This window comes from Phyllostomus hastatus, unplaced genomic scaffold, assembly GCF_019186645.2.
Source record: "Phyllostomus hastatus isolate PE091 unplaced genomic scaffold, TTU_PhHast_1.1 phas_scaffold_1066, whole genome shotgun sequence".
In the NCBI taxonomy this organism is placed as follows: domain Eukaryota; kingdom Metazoa; phylum Chordata; class Mammalia; order Chiroptera; family Phyllostomidae; genus Phyllostomus; species Phyllostomus hastatus.
Window position 1 is genome coordinate 13,826,303 of NW_025334004.1, and position 21,390 is coordinate 13,847,692.

The window sequence follows — 21,390 nt, forward strand, 5'->3', positions numbered from 1 at the left end:
GATATTGTGAATAAATTATAAAGGAAACAGCTTATATGCTGGTTGAAGTCCATATGGGCCCAATTCATTTTGTGTTCAGTGCTAAATCTGGATGTACCATTAAAAAAAGAAGGAGGAGGAAAAGAAAATGGGGTGAGGGGAGTAGCCTATTATGCCCAGTTGTATGGGTCCTTAAAAAAATCTGCCCTAAGAGCAACATGGAATGAAATCAGATATAGCTTTGCATCTATTGAGCGAGATTCAGTAGATCTGTGTGACATTTTTAAAGCCCAGTTCCAGCTTTCCTAGATGTCGCTTTGTAGTTTGCCTTTTCTGTCCCATATTCTTGCTGGGGACTTGATTTAATGTTACCATATATCTGAAGGTCCCCATCTCCCCACTCCCCACCCCGCAATCACCAGCCATTTTCATTATACTATATCTTGTTTTGCTATAGGGCTGCTGAACAGATTTCTTAAGCAGCTTTTTGCAAGGTTAAAAGAATGCAGCCTGGTAACAAGTTTGTGTCATTTTAAATATATACCTTCTAGTAAATAAGGAGAAGTCTGGCAATCAATCCCTTTTAGTGTGTTATATGTTTCACCTGACAACTAAACCTTCTATTGATTAGCCATTACTTTGTTAGATAATCCTATGTCATTGAATCCATTGTAAAAAATTAAACTCTTTAAAATGTTTTACCCTAGCAGCAGTGTGAAAATTGAAAACTTGTTCAGAATTACAGCCTGCTTTCACAAAGGTAGTTTTCAGCAAGGCATCTTACTGGTTTACGCTTATGTGCTTTATATGCAATATAAAAACATATTAAAGTACTCCAACGCAAAACTCTGCCTCTGGTTCAGCAGCGAAGCTACCTTCTCAAATGTTGCATGGGGACAGAACCTATCTTGCTTGCGGCTGTTATGCTCACTATTTTAATTATAGCCTGGAAGGAGTCTTATAATAGTAAAATATTGAATTTTTTAGTCTTCTTATCCAAAGTATTTAAGAATTGTGATTAGTTTTAGTTTACTAATCTGTGTAACTTCCTTGGGAGATAAACAAGATCATATACCCATTTTACAGATGGAATGTCTAGAAAATAAAGGCCTATATATAGCTTTATTCCGGAAACTTCTATAAGCCTAGAATAGGTTTCCTGAATCTATCTAATGTTCTCCTAAGTGTGTTATACTCATTATGAGGACAAACGGAAAAGTCTGTCTACTGTGTAACCACTGCTTGAATTAAGATACGGAACACTTTCATTACCCAGGAAAGTTTCCTTGGTCTCCTTCCCAGACAGCCTCCCCACCCCCAATGAATCAAATATGATCAGCTCACTGCCACAGATTAGTTTTGCCTTTCCTAGAGTTTCATGTTATAAATTCATACATTTTGGGTGCCTAACATAATAAATATGTATATAATTCATCTATGCCACTGTAAATATCAGTAGTTTATTCTCTTACTATATATTTCATTGAATAAACATTGGGTTGGTCAAAAAGTCCATTTAATTTTTTTCTGTAAAATAAAAGACATTTTTTCATTTTTACCAATAACTTTATTGATTTGGATATTTTGAGTATGTCAGCTCTCTCCCACTGTTGGCTTCTAGTCGGTAGAGATTGGGGTGCTGCTAAACTTCCAATGCATGAGACAGCTCCTCAGCAAAGAATTATTTGGCTAAAATGTCAGTAGTACCAAGAAACTTCACAAACCACTTTTGACACATTTGATTAATCATAGCACCTTCTCCACACACTGCACAAATCTTCTTTTGTGTTTCAGTTGCATTTTTACCTTTCTTGAAATAATAAAGCATAATATGCTGATATCTTCTTCCATCTTCAATATTAAAATGGCTACACAAAAATTCACCAGTTTTAGTAAGTTTTTTTAATGCACGCTGATATGATAGCTGATATAATACAATCTAATGAAATTGTTTCAAATGAAATTAAAGACAACTAAGCCCTACTAGAGCCATAGTATGGGAAAAAACAAACGAACTTTTTGGCCAACCCAGTATACTATAGTTTATTTTCAATTCTTCTTTTGATGGACAGACACCTGAGCTGTTTCCATTTTTATAAATGAAGTCGCTATGGATGTTCATATATAAAGCTTTTTTGGTAAGCATGTGTTGAATACATTTTCATGTGCTTATTGGCCATTCAGATTTTTTGATGTATCTTAAGTTTTTTGCCATTTGAACAAAATGCTTTGTCTCCCTTACTGAGTTGTGGAACTGTACTGAGTTCTAGATACTGGTCCTTTGTCAGATATGTGTATTCTGAATATTTTCTTACAGTCTATCTTGCCTATTCATGGTGCGTTTTGGTGTTTTCTAATTTTTTAACGAAGTCCGTCTGTCAATTCTTACCCTATGATTGTGATTAAATTCTTCTAGAAGCTTTCTAAGTTTTATCTTTTATCTTTGAAACTGTGGTCCATCTCTAATTCTGATGTGTTGTGATGTAAGTTTGGGATTCATTATTTTCCCAGTGCTTTTTTTTTTGCACTTAACTTTATTTTCCTTGTAATAACAAAGATAGAAACATCCCCATGCTTTTTTATTCAGTTGTTCTGTCACCATTGTTGAAAAGACTTTCCATTCTCCATCGAATTACATGGCACCTTTGTCAAAAATCAGTTGGCCATACAAGTAGCTGTTTAGTTGGCTTTATACATCTATTTTTGAGCCTCCTAGAGAAGAAAGGCTGCTGTTCAGTCAGAGCAAGGGCTGACAGCAGCTGAGGCTCTGACCAACTCCCACTTCAAGTCCCTAACACGACAGAGGATGAGCTCAGGATCCTCTGTTCTTAGAGGTGTCTGTCCCTACACCAAACACAGTCAGTTCTCCATATTCCCAAGTTCCACATCCATCCATTCAGCCAACTGCAGGTCAGAGATACTGGGGGCTTTGGGGGGGGAGGGGGGTGGCGAATTACGTTGTTTCTGATGGCTACTATGTAGTGAGGCCTGCAATGGTTGCATCTATACTGAATATGTACAGACTTTTTTCCTTGTCATTATTCACTAAACAATATAGTATAACAATTATTCATATGACATTTACATTGTATTGGTTATTATAACTAATTTAGAGATGATTTGAAGTATGTGGGAGGATATGCATAGGTTATATGCAAATACCATGCCATTCTATGTAAGGAACTTGAGCATCCAAGGATTTTGGTGTCCTTGTGGGGGAGAGGGTGAGTTGTCTTAAAACAAATGCCCCAATGCCCCAGGATGATTGTGTTACACTGTCTTGACTATTGTAGCTTTAATATGTTTTGAAAACTGGTAGTGTGAGTCCTCCATTTTTTCATTTTTAATATTTTGTCTATTCTAGATACTTTGCACTTATATTTAAATTTCAGAATCAATTTAGCAAAAGTTTTTCAATGCTATTGTAATTATTTTCATTCTCTGTTGCTTATTGTAGATACAAAGAATTTTTATCTTGTCTCCTGTCATTTGTAAATAAAGACAATTTCATTTCTTCTCCAATTTATATGCCTTTTGTTTCTTTTTCTTGCTCTATTGGAATATCGAATAGATATGGTAAGAGAACATCTTTGCTATGCTTCCTGTCTTAGAGAGACAGTATTAACTCTTTCATCATTGGGTATGATGTTAGTTGACATTTTTTAGATTTCTTTAATGGGATTGGGTTCTCTTTTGAGCAAAAGTTCCCTTCTATTCCTACCTTTCTGAGGGTTTTTAAAAATTATGAATGGGTGTTTAATTTTGTCAAATGCTTTCTCCCCTTTTATGTTGTTAATATAGTAAATAACGTTAATTGAGTTTAATAAGAATTTCTATGTCTTCATGAGGAATATGTAGTTTTCTTTCTGTTTATTGTGTCAGGTTTTGGTGTCAGGGTTATGCTAACCTCCTAAAATGAGTTAAGAAGTCTTCACCTCCTCCTCCATTTCCTAAAAGTGTTTGTGTATGATCTTGGTTTTATTTCATTCTTAAAACTTAGTGTAATTCACCAGTGAAACCATCTGGGCCAGAAGAGTTTTTTTGTTTTTGTTTTTTTGGTGTGTGTGTGGTGGAAAGAATTTAAGTATTTTTTAACTTTATGTGGAATGATTTTTAATAACAATTTCCATTTCTTTAATAGATATAGAGCTATTCAGATTTATTATTGTGTCAGTTTGAGTAACTTGTATCTTTTAAGATATGTGTAACACATTAAAATCTATTAACATCTTTTATTTTAATGTTCAGATTATCACATATTGGGAAAATGAGTGCCCCTTTGACATCTCCTCATTCCTTGAATATTTCCAGGTTTATTTTGTATTTTTGTTGTTCAATCCTGCAATCAGCTATTTCTTCAGGGAGCTATGGTTCCTTTTAGTGCAGAATGGTATTGAGAACACAAGATATAAACATTAACTTATATTTTATACCTATATTTATACTTTTGAAACCATGAGTTCACATTAATAACCCTAAATCTAATCCAACACCACAGTCTGTTCTAGATTTCTTCCTTTTCAAATTTATAATTCTTTTTCTAGTAAGAAGAAGCTTGGTTTGAGGGTTTTGTTTTGTTTTGTTTTCCTTTCAGCGCTTTAAAAATGTTCCCTTATCTTCTATCCTTCCTTGTTTTGGTAAAAAGTCTGCCACTATTTATATTGTTGCAGAATCACTTTTTCTTTTGGCTGTTTCAAGGTTTTGTCTTTGTGGTTTTCAGCAGTTTTTACTGTGTTGGACCTAAGTTTTGTTTTCTTTGTTTTCATTTCCCTGGAGTTTGCTGATCGTAGATCAGTAGGCCAGTGGTTTTCACCAAATTAGAGGACTATTTAGCCACTAGTTTTATATTTTTTTGTGTCTCCAAATAAACATGTGTTAGATCATTGAAAATTGTCCCACAGATAACTAGATTCTATTTGTTTTTTCTTTCTCTCTCTCTGTTCTCCTGTTTCAATCATGTCAATTGATCAGTCTTCAATTTCATAGACCTTTTCTTCTACCATCTCTAATCTGCTTTTAAGCCCATCCAGTAATTTTTTAATTTCAGATACTGTACTTTTTAATTCTAGAATTTCTATTTGGTTCATTTTTGGTTTTCATTTTTCTGGTGAAAATTTTCATCTAAAAATTTCCATTGTGACCTCATTTTTCATTTAAATTGTTGAACATATTTATTATAGCCTCTTTAGAGTCTTTATGTGCTAATTCCTACAACCAGATCCTCTCATGGTCATATTCTGTTTGCTCCTTTTTTTCTTGATTATGGGTCCCATTTATCTTCTTCTCATGTATACAAGTTTTGGTTTTTAAAGATTTGTTTGTTTATTTATTTATTTATTTATTTATAGACAGAGGGGAAGGGAGGGAGAAAGAGAGGGAGAGAAACTTCAATATGTGGTTGCCTTTTGTGCACCCCCCACTAGAGATCTGGCCTGCAACCCAGGCATGTGCCTTGACTGGGAATCAAACTGGCAACCCTTTGGTTCACAGGCCGGCACTCAATCCACTGAGCCACACCAGCCAGGACTTTTTTTTGTATTATTATATAGTGGGCATTGTAAATGACACATAGAAGAGACTACGGATTTCTTCTATCTCCCACTGATTAACTTTCTGGCTGATAATTGTGACTTCATCGAGTCTGGTTTTGCATCCATTAAGGCAAGTGTGTTTTGATTTTGCACTGAGTCCTAAGACTTATTCTTTATGCAGGGTCTTTCCAAGTTTTCATTGGAAAGTTTAAGGTGCTTATTAAGCCCCTCTAACTTAGTAGGAATCAAATTATAAACCGTGTCTTCCGTCAGAGGCAGCAGCTAGAGTCTCTGCTCAGATCTTTCAGCTTTGCAACTGTTACTTTCCATTGGAATCCTAGGAGTCTCCCACTCATGTATGTAGCTTGGGGGTTAGCCATGGATTTAAGGGGAATTTATATGCATGTTTTGATGCTTCTTCCCTCCCCCATGGCTTTTTCTATTTTCTATGATTTCTCTCCTCAATTTTCAGCCAGTGTGGTAGCCCTGAGCTCTATCCTCTGACATCTCAAGCCAATAGATTATGGCTTTCTAATTGAATTTTAGTCACCCTGTACCAAGTGGGCTGGTGAGTAGTACCCTTAGGGGAAAAGCACACGAACATGGACCTTACCCAGCGTGGTTATCGTCTCTCAAAGTCAATCAATTCTTCCCACTAGTTTCTACCTCCTGCCTTTAAGTAGTTATTTTAAAATCTTTTTCTATGGCCCTGGCTGAGGGCTAGAGCGTCTTCCTGTATACCAAAAGGTTGTGGGTTCAATTCCTTGTCAGGACACATACCTAGGTTGCAGGTTCAATTCCCAGCTGGTGCATTTATGGGAGGCAACCAATCGATGTTTCTCTCTTACATTAATGTTTTCTCTCTCCCCACCACTCCTCTCTAAAATCAGTAAACAAGTCCTTGATGGCGAAGCTCAGTGGATTGAGCACAGGCTGCAAACCAAAGCATCGCAGGTTCGATTCCCAGCCAGGGCACATGCCTGGGTTGCAGGCCATGGCCCCCAGCACATTGATGTCTCTCTCTCTCTCTCTCTCTCTCTCTCTCTCTCTCTCTCTCCCCCCACCTCCCTTCCCTCTCTAAAAATAAATAAATAAATCTTTAAAAAATAAAAAAAAATCAATAAATAAAATCAATAAACATATCCTCAGGTGAGGAAACTTTTTTCTTTTAATCTTTTTTGTATGGTTTACAATTTTATCTTAAAAGAGGTTAATTTACTGCAAACATTTCTACCATTATTGAAACTAGAATTCTTTGGCTTAAAGTTTTATTTTGTTCAGTATACCAATTATTGCATAAATGTCTTTTTAAAACATGGTAAGTTTAGTTTTAAAAAATTGTGTGTTGTCTGTACATGAATAGTAAACGTGGTATTAGTAGTTGCAAAAGAAGTACTGAACCCTGAGCCCAGAATATAAATGTGTCAGCAACTCTATACATTATGTCAAATGAACCAACTTATTCTTTTAAAACATGTGTTTCGAGCCCTGGCTGGTGTAGCTCAGTGGATTGAGTGCAGGCCTATGAACCAAAGGGTTACCAGTTCGATTCCCAGTCAGGGCACATACCTGGATTGCAGACCAGGTCCCCAGTTGGGGACCACACATTGAAGTTTTTCTCCCTCTCTTTCTCCTTCCCTTCCCCTCTCTCTAATAAACAAACAAACAAAATCTTCAAAAAACTTAAAAATGTGTTTTGAAATAATTTCAATTTAAATGATATAAGAATAAAACAGTTATGTGGGTTTATTTTTAAAAGTTGTTTAAATGAAAAACCAATTTCATAATATCTTTTTCTGTTTTTTTAATTTTATTTTTGTCTACCTGTCCTCTTTCCAAAGAATGGTAATTGACCAAATATGAATTATTTAAAATACATACAATCATTGCTGATAAAAATAGATGAATAAATAAGTAAATTGGTGAAAAAGTCATAGCTCTTCCTGACAGAAAAATTCAAGTTAATAAATAGAAAAGGGATAAATTAAAAAAATGACCAATAGACAAGCAAGATCCAGCAATACATGCCCAAATTAGTGGGCAAAGCTGAAGCAGAAAAAGAATGTTTGCATAGTCTCAAAGTATTTCCCCCAATATTTAGTAATTCCTAAAGGAAGAAATAATAAGCCTGTAATTGAAGGTCTTGGCAGATGCAGTCTTAGGCAAGTGGTCAAGGTTAACGTCACCAGAAATATTCCTCAAAACATGTCCTGACTTGATACAGTGAGACGAACATCATCTCTGTGTTGTCCTTCCTAGTAATGAATAACCTCAGTCTGATCATGAGAAAACATGAGACAGACCCAAACTGAGGGACATTTCATAGATGAATCAGCACTCTTCAAATGTGGCAGTCATAAAAGATGAGAAATTCTAACAGGTCAGAGGAGACCGGGAGACAGGATAACTGCGTGCAGTATGGGATCTGGGACTAGATCTTGAACAGAAAGGGGGCACTCATTAGTGGGGAAAGTGGGGAAACTCAAGTTCTTTATATTGTGCCACATTAATTCTTAGTTTTGATAAATACTCTGTAGTTGTGTAAGACATTTGTTCACGTAAGGGAAAATTGGGCGAAGGATACACAGGAACTCATACCTATTTTTGCAACTGTTCTGTATGTCTAGAATTTTTTTACAAATGCATTTTTTCCTATTGTTAGTTTTTAAAAATCACCTGTGTCTTCAGATTTTTCTCTTCAGTTTCAACATACACATTTCTACCAGTGATTCTCAGAGCGTTCCTACACTAGCAGCATCAACATCAACTGGGAGCTCGTTAAAAGTGCACATTCTCAGCAGCTATAGGATGGGGCTTAGCAATCCGTGTTTTTACAAGCCCTCCAGATGATTCCAATGCATGCTAACGTTTGAGGACCATGATTTGTACCATCAGTAAAAACTTAATACTAAAGGGAAACACTTTTATTAATATATTGGCCAGTTAATATTTGCTTACCATAAAGTATAGCCAGTTTTGTTTTTAATTGTGGTAAAATACATGTAACATAGTAGTCATCTAAAAATGTATAATTCATTGCTATTAAAGATGGTATATTCACATTGTTGTGTAACCATCACCACCATCTATCCCCATAACTCTTCACCTTATGAAACGGGCTCTCTGGACCTGTGAAGCAGTAACTTCCCATTCTCCTCCTCTCCCAGTTCCTGGCAACCACTTTTCTGCTTTGGTCTCTATGATTTTATACTACTCTAAATATATAAGTGGAACCATACAGTATTTGTCTTTTGTGATGGGCTTATTTCACTTAGCATAATATCCTCAAGGCTCATTTATGGTGTAATACGTGTCATAATTTCCCTTCCTTTTTAAGGCTGAATGCTATTCCATTGCTTGTATATGCCACATTTTGCTTATCCTGTAACCCATCAGTGAACACTTGGGTTGCTTCCACATTCAGCTTCCGTGATACACAATATACAAGTATATAACTCCAGTACTGTTTTCAATTCTTTGGGGTATATACCCAGAAGTGAAATTGTTGGATCATATGGTAATTCTGTTTTTAATTGTTTAACTATCACCATTGTTTTCCAGAGTAGCTGTACCATTTTACAGTTCCACTGATGGCACACAAGGGTTCCAATTTCTTTATATTCTTGCCAACATTTGTTTTCTGGTTTTTGTTGCTATTGTTTTTAATAATACTCACCCTAATAGGTATGAAGTGGTATCTTATAGTTTTGATTTGTATTACTCTAATCATTAGTGATGTTGACCATCTTTTCATGTGCTTGTTGACCATTTGTATGGTCCTTTGCCCATTTTTGAATAATTAATACCCCCACCTTCCATACATTCAGTGAACCACTGCTGCTCATATACTTGTTTATAGGCACATCAGTGGCTTTTGTGGGCTTTCACTTTCTTTGCTTTCCACCGTCTACCTTGTCCCTCAGGGCTCATAAACCTGGAATTTACATATGGAATCTATTTATGTGTTGATTTTGAGAAATAGGGCAGAATTTAAAAACTACATATGATAGTATTTTAATAATTAAACCTGTTTCCCAAAAAAATTCTCTTTACAGACTTATAACAGCTGTGCCAGAATCTGCTTAAACCAGGAAACAGTATGTCTAGCGAGCACTGCTATGAAGACTGAAAGTTGTGTGGCCAAAGTAAGTAATATCACTCATTGTCTATTATACCACATCGTAACGATGCCTTATCTGTAGACATCTTCACTCACTATTTCTGTTACAGACTCTTCAGGGTTTTATATTTAAAAGAGAATACAGCAGGCATCATTTTATCCAAAAATTAGACCACAGGTTGGAATCTCCATCTCTTCAATTGCAACAAGAGTTTTCTGATTGCGTATTCTGGTCACACTTTGTTCTAAATCACATTTGTTTCTTGATACTAGTTATGGATTATTACAAACAAGGAAGGTTTATGTAAGAAAATGTATGATTATTTTTCTAAGTTCATGATTTTTAAATGTAATTAAGTATAGTGTACATCATTGCAAAGATTACGAAATATGCTACAGAAAATCTAATTATTATACCACTATTATGATTTATTAAGTGGCTTAATGGTAGGAATATTCCTTTTGGTGACCTTGATTTGATTGGACAAGTATATTTAAATCATGTATATGAGTTATCTCTTTCTTATGTATAAATGTGTGCCATATCTATAGCCTAGATTTAAAAAATAATCTTATATATTAGAGAAGTCTTAAAATCTAATAATTGTATCAACTATGACTCAAATTTTCTAAGTATCTCAAATTAATCAGCAGCTTTGACCTAAATTTGGGTATCAACCATTTTGATTATTCCAAATAAGAAAAATTCTACAGTGGGCTCTGTTTTTAGACTTTTCCTTTGTATATCTGCAAAATGACTACCTTCAATAACTATTTTGTCACTGTTACAATGTTTCCTACTTAGTAACTACTTAAATTTAATCTCCTGTATTGTACACTTAGCCTCTCAATTACTTACTGTTATTATTAGAACCAGGGCTGGTATCATGTAGTCGCCATTCTTTGCTACAAAAATCAAAGGACAGCAGTATTTTTTATTATTTTTATTTTATTTCTTAAAACATGCAGTGGTTTCTAGACCTACTTTATCAACTGAAAATATATCAGGGAATATGATATATAATATTTTTTCATATATTTGTTCAATGGAAATGATCCACATAAGAAATATCAGGATTTATTAAGAATTATAGTTAAAAAAGTCATTTATGTGTCTTTTAAATTAGAATGTCTTAATGATTTGCTGTAAAAATATGAATATTATAAATTATATATTTCATTTTTCAGTTATTAGGTTACAACCAGCAAGTACTGATTGGCCCTATTTTATATCCAGCATGTGTACGTTGAGATGGGGACCAATTATTTAGGCCTTTAAAAATAATCTTGTCCCCTCTTTGGCCATGCTGCTCTCAGTGTCATCACAAGTGGGTGACTTCTGGCTAAACAAGGTAAAATCTTAACATGAGCACATACCCAAGGACAGGGTGACGATTTTAATGAGTTTCATTGAGAGCTGGCCAAGTGAGCATCTGTTCCTTTTGTCTTGTTTATACTTTGTACGCCAGGATCTCTAAGCTGCGTAGTTACATTGGTGTGTGTCTGTATGATGTGGTGGGGTTTTTTTTTTTTTTTTTCCTCTCCTACCCTCTATTTCTGTGGTGCATGGTTAGAAATCTCCTGGCATCTGGCACAATGGTATAATTTATTCTATGCTCTTGGGTGAGGAAGTTTGCTCATTGCTGTTAATCGGTCTGTTTCCCTTGCTCCCAGATGGTGACCCTCTCATCCCATTCTTGCTTATTTTAGCATTATTCTGACATCTCTACCCTTTCCTTGATTTCTTAAATATCCTAATTTAATAATGATTTCTATCATTTTCTGTTGGAACTTGCCTAACTTTCTGGTTCCTTTTATTGGTCTATGTCCTGTCTTCTGGTTAATTTCTTCAGAGTTGACCCAAATAAACAGTTGATCAATGGCAAATAAAACACACGTAGCTGAGTTTTTCTTTTTTGTAACAGCCTTCAATGAGGTACCGATAACATGGGAATAGAGAAATAATTTCGCCTTTTTCATTTACATGTGTTAGTATATCTCATGATTCTGCGCTGTTTCTCTTGGCTTTTTTTATTGCCTGACCTTTGAAAGGTAATGACTTGCTACTATTTTTGTAGGTCTGCAACCTTGTCCCTATCTCCTGCTCTTCACCTTTAACCCTTAACTGAATAGTTTCATCTGCTATACTTGATATGGCTGCAGTGGTTTTTAACTTGGTACAAGTGTCTGTTAATGATTGAGACTGTACTCCACAGTGGCCTTGAATGTCCAGCCATCTCCATGTGGGAGCAACTGGAATATAGTGATATCAACTGTTTTTGGCTCTAGTTCAAAGCAGTCAATTCTGGTTGGAGTGACTTTGGTTTGGGTGGCGATAATGGAGTCTAAAACCTTACTATTGGGTACTATTTATATGCGTTTTAGACAAAACTTTTAATACCAGTTATCCCCTTTAAACCTAGCGATGTTGTTGTGTTTGGACCCCAACAGCTACACTGTATGTGACTCCTCCTTGCCAGAAATATCTTACAGTAAGTGTTTTACAATAGGCCTATGCAAAGGGACCTGTTACTCTTATTTCAAATACAAGAAAACAAAGTTGTTAGACAAACTACAGTCACCCTAGGTTAATATAATCTTCTGAGCCTCTAACTTGAAGAGTGAGGCCTAAAACAAGATTTAAAAATTAAAATGGAGGAGGGATCATTTTGTCTGCATAACTTAATTCAAGTAATATTTGGAGGCACTGAAATGTCTTATTTTTCCCAAAGCCTTCCTTCTTATTAATTATAGCCCTGTATCTCATGAAATTTGTGTTTAAACATGATGAGCTTTGTATTTATTGTTGCTTTAAATGGACAGTCATTATTGACTGCCAACTTAATCTTTAAAATCAATAATTACATTGTACCTAATTGTCAACCTTCATGATGTTTTTTATTGGTAAAGAAAACTGATGGAAAATGGATAGCATTAATTCTTTGTTATTTTTTAATTGACTTTATTTAAATATTGCTGAAAAGTTTGGTTTCAGGCTTTTCCCCTAATTTACTCTTACACACACACACAGTTAAAATTGAGTTGTTTGAACATATCTACCTAGATTCCTGTCCAGGTAGGAATAAGTATTGCCTTTATATTTGGGAAATAAACCACTTAAGTAGTCCTTTGTAGATGTTCTGTATTATGGTAGTAGTTGTTTGTTGTTACTGTTTTTTACTTGAGACTAATAATCTGTTTGCAGCTGACTGAGACAGAAAAATGTGATGTTCCTTTCCACTCACTCCAGATTTTGATAGAAGACTTGTTTTATTTATTTCCAAAATTATATCCGCAGGAAACAAGCTGTTTAAATTCAGATTATGCTGAAGCAAAATGGTCCTGGTATGAGAAGCAACGTGCTGTTTTACGAGCACAGAGTCCCTTTTCTCATAACTGATTGATAGTAAATATTTTCCTGAAGAATTATTGCCAACCATGAACAGTGCAACTGTTTCACTTTTTTTCCGTGCTACTTGCTGTACCAGCCATTGTCGGTAATTAAGATCTACAATTCACAATGCAGACGTTTGCACTTCCTCTGGGTCTGCGCTATTTATAAGGCATTTCAGCTGTTCAGAGTTTCTTTTGAGTTTTAAACTACATGTTAACAGGCTTCTTTAATGTACTGTTCCACAAGTAGCATGTCAGATGGTCCATTCCTCACACAGCCCCTCTTTTGAGTCTAACAATTAACTTTGTGGAGAATATACTTAGATTTAACCATATCACTAAGGCTCACGTGGTTGGGAAAACTCTGAGTGTAACATGTTACACATTAGGCTTATCGCTGAAGTTCGGAAATAGTATTTCTTCTTTCATCTTCAAATGTTCATATGAATTTAATGAGTGTTAAAGGTGGGGTGTTACAGAGAGGTTCTGAGAAATACTAGTCAAGTGACTTTTCCAAGTTCACTTTGAAGTAATAATAGAATCAAGGACTGTTGTTATAGACAAGAGTTTATGTGTTTATCACATTGAGGATATAGGAACACATGACCAGGATACATAACCTTCTAGATGTGCGTGGTGTTTAGGAAAACAGAAAAAGGACACCAAAATGGATTCAGCAGATTGACTGCACATTGATTGTGTAATCAGCTTTAGGGACCTTAAGTAGCATGTGCCATTGGAAAGAAAAACATAAACAAGAATCCTGTATTAAAATTGGTAAAGTTTCAACCATTTCAAGAGAGTTAATTTTTTTTTAAAAGTCCAGACCCCAGTGAGAATCTTCATGAATGATCCTGAGAGTCAGAGTAACTGCTTGCACACCCTCCTTGCTACCTGCATTCATTGTTAAACATACAAGAGAAAGAAACAAGAAACTGAAAGCTGTTGACAAAATATGTTTAAAACTTTGCCCTGAGTGGAGGTCAGACTGGCTGTTTTTAAGCCTGAAGTCAGCTGCTTTGGTTCTGCACGTTGGCTGCCAGTATCTTCCAGCAGAGCAGATCTGCAGAGAAAGGCAGGACACAGTTTTCAGTGCCGATTTCCTGATGGCCCCTTGAATGTAAGACAGAGCTTATAACAAAGCCTTTCTAAGGCAGTTTTATTTGTCAAAACCTAAAACTTTCTGTAGTTCTTTGGAACTACAACCACAGTGTTTCTGCAAACTTTTTTCCTCCGTGAACTCTTTATGAACCTTTTTTTAGATAGCAGTGGTTCAACTGCTAGGAACCACTGATACATCTGACTGAGATGCTTCGAGATGCTAAAAATCTATTCACGTTTCTTTCTAGCCAGGGAGCTAATAAGATTGAGTTTGTCTTTGTGGATTGATCTAGATTAGCATGAGATGAGCCCAGTCAGTGTCTTCCTCAGTGAAAAAGGGAAGGTTGGGGGGGAGAGGGCTGACGGAAGAAAGTTCTTTATCAAGAACTGACTGCAGTATTGCCTGCTGATGCATGTCGGATCACCCGCACGGAGAGATCACATGGCTTCTCCAAAAGTCAAACGATCAATTCGCCTCGTTTTGGCTCTGTACTTAATGCACAAACAGTGCGATCTGCGGGGCTGTAATTGCATTGTTAGGGCCAAGGAACAAGCCTGTGCCTTTTCAGCAGACAGCTGGCAGGGAGAGAGGCATGTTGTTAGGAAAGAGAGAGGCAAGGCAAATAAAATTACTGCTAACGCTCAGAGATCGGCAGGAGTCCTACTTGCCTAATCTTACCGGTGGGAGCAAGCGGCTGTTGTAATCCAATTATAGCAGCATAAGCAATTTGTTAGACACTCCGCATAATGTAACAATTTCCCAATAAACTCTGACTTGTAATAACGTCGGCAAGAGTCCGCATAAATCTGCCCGAATGGTGGGGGCTGGAGCGTTCGGCTGGGGGCTTGTAATTGGCGCCATCAGCACGTTTTGCGGAGTGCAGTATGGTGCAGTCTTTTAGTGCAGGAATTTTAAGGAGAAAAGCATGGCACACGTTTCTTAGAAAAAAGAAAAGTGGCCATTAAAAGGGGAGCAGCAAGAAGGGCATACTCTTGCCTTCACATTACCTACAAATCTTGGTGTAGAAGGAAAACAGGAGGAAGCCATGTTTACTTCTAACACTGAAGGGGGAGCAAGGGGGGAGCGTGTGTGGATTAAATTTCTATATTTAAAATGCATCGGTTTCTATTATTTATACCCTCCTTCTTTAGCCCCCCAAAATGCTGTTCAGGCAGCATTTAGCTAACATTTTTACAAAATGTTCGTAGCCAAGCGTGCCTAGAAATACGAAGTTTAAATCTATTTTCTTCTAGAGTTTAGCTTTTTCTTTATAACAGAAAAATACAGTTTCTTTGTGCCCAAGACACATCTTTTAAGGATATTATTTTGTTGAATATCAAATCTTTCTGGAGACTTCTGTCTTCTGCTTTAAGAAACCAACTCTTAATGAAGGGTTTTAAAACAGCTTGTTGTTTGCTTAGCTGGCTTTACTACACTGCTTATTTTCTAATTGTGAAATATATTGCAAATATATATGATACTAGGATTAGTAATCTTTCTTGTAGAATACTTATATTGTATAAGAATACATTATTTTAAATTTAAAACTATACCTGTATGATTATTACAAAAATAATTTTGATTCCTAAGTCATAAAATTTTTGTTTTGGAGAAATATTTGTTGTTGTGTGGAGAAAATAAAACCTCCATTATTTGTTGTCTGATTAGCATTTGTAGTCACAGAAGAGAGTTTCTCATTTATACGAGGTATAGGATATGGAGAGTACTCATAGATTTTGGTTAATAAACAGGTTTGCATAGAACTGAATGTATATTAAATGTTACCTACTTTCTTAGCCAACCCAACTCTTCATTGTTGTTCATTTATGTCAAAGCCAAGCTTTTGAAATAAGAACAAGATTCTTCAGAATAACATATTGCTGTGGGTATTATTACAATAAATATTTACTTTCAGTGTAAACATTTCTTTCTGAAGCAAATGCTGCCTTGTTTGAGTGGAGCTGCATCAATAAACTGCAGTACCTCCAATAAAGCCACTCAGTGTCTGCGTTTAACTAATGGCTGATTTTCATGGCTTTGACAGTGAGCTGTGTGCGTTATTTTCTCCTGATATTGTAAAAATAATGAGAGCAAATTAGAACAATCAGTTTACACAGATAGCTCCTGATTGGAGGCGATGGGCAATATGGCAGCAGGTAATCCATCTTCGGGCTCCTGTCACATTAACTTCAGCAGTGTGAAAAGATCAGGTGGGGTAAGCAGGGATCCTGCCCAATCGGAACACTGAAATTAATGAGAAGAGCATTGTTCTGTGATCAACCTTTTAATTAGCAAGACTGGAAATGGAGGGAGTGATGAAGGCAGCTCCACAGCTGTGTGATGCCAGGCACAATTCTGGAAAAGGGGGGAAATCTGTAGATTTTAACATCACACTTTTCTTACAGTATACAATATTGTGTTTCCACTGTAGAGTTGATTTACAGACTAAGAAATACTGCCTACTTCCAAGGTAGTGTCACAAATATGGTTGATGTGTTAATGATCTATAGACTGTAACTCTATCATGGGTCATATAGGATTTTGATTACCAGCACACTTTCTCTGGCATTGCACTCTGGGTTTTGACCTTTGAATTTTTAAAAATCAGGTAACCAGAGGAATTAAGTTTTAAAGAGGTCTGTCTTGTCAACCTCACCCCTCCCACTTAGTTGCAAGTAGCACAAGAGTTTTCTAGTTTGGAGCACTTCTGTCACCTTTTGAGTTGCTTAAAATCGGAGCAAAATCCAGGCAAGTAAGTTATGGAGTATTTTTTTAAGATTTTACTTATTTCTTTTTGGAGAAAGGAGTAGGGAGGGAAAAAAAGAGGGAGAGAAACATCAGTGTGTGGTTGCTTCTCACGTGCCCCCGACTAGGGACCTGGCCCATAACCCAGGCATGTGCCCTGACTGGGAATCAAGCTGGTGACCCTTTGGTCCACAGGATTGAGTGGAACTCAGTCCACTGAGCCACACCAGCCAGGGTGGTGTATTTAAATTATGTCCTTTCCTGATTCTGTTTACTAGGGAATCTGCTGTTTTCTTTTTTCCCTATGCCATTGACTTTTCAGTATTGGGGGCCATGTGTTTGTTTCAATTTATATAATTGAGAATGGAGTATCATTGAATGGTGTTCGTAGGAGAAAGGGGAGAATATATGCAGTAACTGTGACTGAAGGCTGGTTTATCCATTTGACATTCAGTTATACTAAAATTGTTGCCTTATTAATCATCCTTATAATCTTGGAAAATATGGTATGAGGCTATGGAAGACATTAATGAGCCATATTTTCTCTACCAAATCAGTTTTCTGGGCCTTTCTTTAGGCTGTAACTCTGGGAAAGTATGTGAGGCCATCCCGATTTGTGTTCTTTTAGTCTTTATACCCTAATCTTAGTGGCTTACTATAAAAGCAAATAATATATTATAGGCTATGTAAAGGAACCCAGATATCTTCCAAAGATATATAAATTTATTTTCTTGATATTATCAGTTAATCAACTTAAGCATGTATTTAAATTATTAATACATAAAAATCAGGTATTGGTACCCATCTGGAGTACAGAATTAGCAGGAAAGAGCCTAAAGTATAGTACAAAATATTCAGGTTAAATGTAAGATGAACTTTTCTCATCATAGTTAATAAGACCTTTTCATAATATATACAACTAATGGTGATTCTAGCCTTGTAGCCCTAAGATACCATATATACAGAATGTTAAGTCCCTGATACTATACCTCCATGCAAAACTCATGGAACAAAGGCACTTTACTTCTCCCTAATACCCATCTTACTGCCCCTCTTGCCCACACATCTTTAGCATAGCTTTTGGAATTTTGTCAGAAACCTGATTTTTTTTTGACTGATAGCTTTTATTGAAAATTTGTATTTAGACTGAGATGTATCAGTATTTTAGAATCAGTGACTTAATACTAAATAGTCTGTAGGACTTCCCCCTCCATTATTTGAGAGAATGCTGCTACTGTGCATATTAATATTTTAAAGGCCACTTGTTAGAATTTTACATGATACTTTTCTGCACCCCTTAATCTGGAAGAGAGATTTTTTATTCTTAAAGCTTTTATGGTTTTTTGTGGCTTTTCATTCTCTCTCCTAGTTTGACAATTTCAGAAGCTTGGACTCATAAGCTCTCCGTGAATAAATATGTTCTTAGTTATATGGTATAAATAGATCACTTACAAAGCTTGTGAAACTCGAGCTCTCCTTTTGAACCTTTTAGTACCCATGAGCTCAGGATCCATACATGTTAAATTTTATTCTCGTGTCATGACTTCAGCCTATAAGGCAAATGAGCTGTGAATTCAAAAGACTATTCTCTCTACCAAGTTTCTACAAAGAAATAATAAAATTATATTTTTCTCTTTTTCCTATGATTCTGGGATTCCATTTTACTTAGTGATCTTGGCAATATTTGTTCTTGTTGTTAGAGTTCTTTTCCAGTAAGATTTGCTTCGTAAGATCAGTGTTAAAATAGATATCATTTTTTTTACCTCTTTTCTTGTTTATACTAGTAATTAAGAAATGTCTAACTGGCCGAATGACCAAGGAACTCCTTTTTTGATCTCCTAACAGAGCTAGAGTTAGCTAGAGTTACCAAGTCACCTTAAATTCTACTGATCTGGATCTTATCAATAGGGTTCACTTTAGAAATATTTTTATTAGTCTAGTCCTTTGGAGTTCACCCTTACACCCTTATTTAAAGTTCTTAATGTAGCCCTGGCCAGTGTGGCTTGGTTGGATGTTGTCCCACAAACCAAACGGTCATGGGTTTGATTCCTAGTCAAGGCACATGCCTGGGTTGTGGACTAGGTCCCTGGTCAGAACTCATGTGAGAGGCAGTTGATAGATATTTCTGTCTCACATCGATGGTTCTCTCCTTCTCCTTCCCTTCCCCTCTTTCTAGAATTAATTTTTTTTAAGTAGAGTTCTTAATGTTTGGAACCAGTTGATTCTCTGAGGCTATTATAACCCTTTCTAAGTCCCCGCACCCCACTTTTTAGTTTCGGGATATGTTCCTGTATAAGGAATTGAAAAATGTCCATTTTCTTTTTTGTGAATCTTCAGGAACCTTTACCTTTCTTCCCCCCAGTTCTGTACTACTCGAAGTTTGAGGTATAGAGAGAGTATATTAGTATTTATTGCACCTGTGTCTAGGCACTGGTGCCTAGTGCTGGCTATGTGATACCAAATTTTTTGGACTGTAAGGTACACCAGACCAGAAGATGCACCTAGGTTTTACAGGAGGAAAATAGGAAAAAAATTTTGAAGCAAAGAGTGTAGTAAAATATTTAATAACATAAATGATATAGGCTGTGCGCCCCCCCACCCCAGCGAGCCAGGTAAGCTACATTTGGATTATAAGACGAACCCCCATTTTCCTCCCAAATGCGGGGGTACATCTTATAGTCCAAAAATTACTGTATATTTCAGTCCTTATGTGAACCTGATGAGATGAGTATTACCCTTGTTTACAGATAAGGCACCTGAAGCGTAGAGAAGTTAAACCTTTCCCTAAGCTTTCACATCTCCAAGTTACAGAGTTTTTTTGAATTCAGATCTCTCTGACTTCAGAGTCCTTACTCTATTACACCTGGTTGGTTGCCTTTCCAGCAGCATTTGGAAGCCCTCTGTATCTCTCCTACCATTGTACTTGGTCTCACTCAAAGAAGCACCTATAGCTTTTTCCCCCTTGATTTCAATAGCATTTTTTACATCTAGCAGATGTTATCTCCAGCCCTTCCCTCCACCCCCTCCACTGCTTAGAAAATATCTTTTTCTGACTTAATTGAGCCAAGTACTATATTCAGAAAACTAAACTATCTCTGTTCTGGATCACCTACTCAGTAGTTCTACTGTGTAACTTTAAATGTTTAGCTCAATAATAATCACCCACCTTATACACATAGGCCTTAAAGGACCCAAGGTGACTTCATGGCTCCATGTTCCATTGTTCTACATATAAAATGAGTGGGACATTATGAGTCCAGTACTGTTCAAGGTGGTGATTTATACCTTAGACATTGTTCTAGAAGTAGTTATGGACTACAGATCTCATCCTACTGTCTGTGTTATAATTTACAATGTAAACATACACTGACGGTCCTTTTATTCCATAAATTTATTTTTCCTGGTTAAGCTTGGTACTAAATTTTGTCAGTTTAAGAAATGTCCCTTACGGCTTCAAAACCCAGGCTCTGGTTGAACTTCGGTGAATATTTTTATAGTTTTATGCATGCTTCTAGATAGTTTGGTGATTGTGAACACATGATGAGAGTTAGCAGTTGGGGCCTTGAAACCCTGTTTTAGACAGGAGCGAGGAGGCCTGGGACAGGGGTGAGTGATTAAGAAGAAGTAGGTTCATCAGAAGCAAATTAAAACAAAAAGAAAACAAACAGGAGTATCTCTGTGTGTGTGTGTGTGTGTGTGTGTGTGTGTGTGTGTGTGTGTCTAAAAACCTCTCTGGATATTCTCTAATGGAAAGAATGAAGTTTTTGAGAGTTAAGGTTAACATAAATTTCATGCCCAGGCTTGTAAAAATATGCAAGGAGCACTTGCTCACACAGAGCTCCAAGACCATGACAAATAAGAATGTTGAAATATTTCTAGAAGAATGAACCTAAATTCAGTTATGTTTTATACTTCAGACATCACTTCTTTAACTTTATCTGCATTTTCATAGAGTATCTAATAGCATTAGAAATTTAATTATAAAGTTGTTGTTTTGAAACCTGGGAACAAGCCAAAAGGGAAATACAGAGAGAAAACCCTGTTTAAAAAGAGATGGTTCCTACAGTGTTAACTATGGAGTGTGTAGCGTGACTCTGTAATGGAGTATCATGGCAGGGGGTATAATACTGTAAATAAGATGAATATGCCACTTGTGGATTAATGGGCAACCTAAAGAGTGGCTTTATTTACATCTGTGTGTGAGGTTCATTTTCAGTTTGTGTGTTTTCTCCTCTTCTTGTGACCGGAGTACTTACAAACCTGACAGTGTAATCAGGGAACTTTTAAAAAAATGAGTTTCCTTGAACCCTAATATATATATATACATACATACACCCACATGTGTGTATATATAAAATTTTGTAGAATTAATACAGTATCATTTTAGACTTTAAAATCGATAGGTTAAAAGTTTTCTTTACCTTTTTCTCTGAGTGATACTTAAGGGTACTGGAACTAAATCCAAGAAATATAACTTTTTTTTATATTTTGTTATAAATGATAAGGAGTAGGTGTATACA

At 36.1% G+C, this 21,390-nt stretch overlaps 1 protein-coding gene across 7 annotated transcripts in view; it reads left to right on the forward strand.

Annotated features, from left to right (window-relative positions):
* Positions 1 to 21,390, forward strand: part of BTRC (beta-transducin repeat containing E3 ubiquitin protein ligase) — a 181,817-nt gene that overhangs the window by 103,844 nt on the left and 56,583 nt on the right. For all 7 annotated transcript variants that reach the window (XM_045854053.1, XM_045854055.1, XM_045854056.1 and 4 more), the window contains one exon: positions 9,566 to 9,655. In XM_045854053.1, the coding sequence (XP_045710009.1) occupies positions 9,566 to 9,655 (90 nt within the window). The remainder of the gene's footprint in view (positions 1 to 9,565; positions 9,656 to 21,390) is intronic.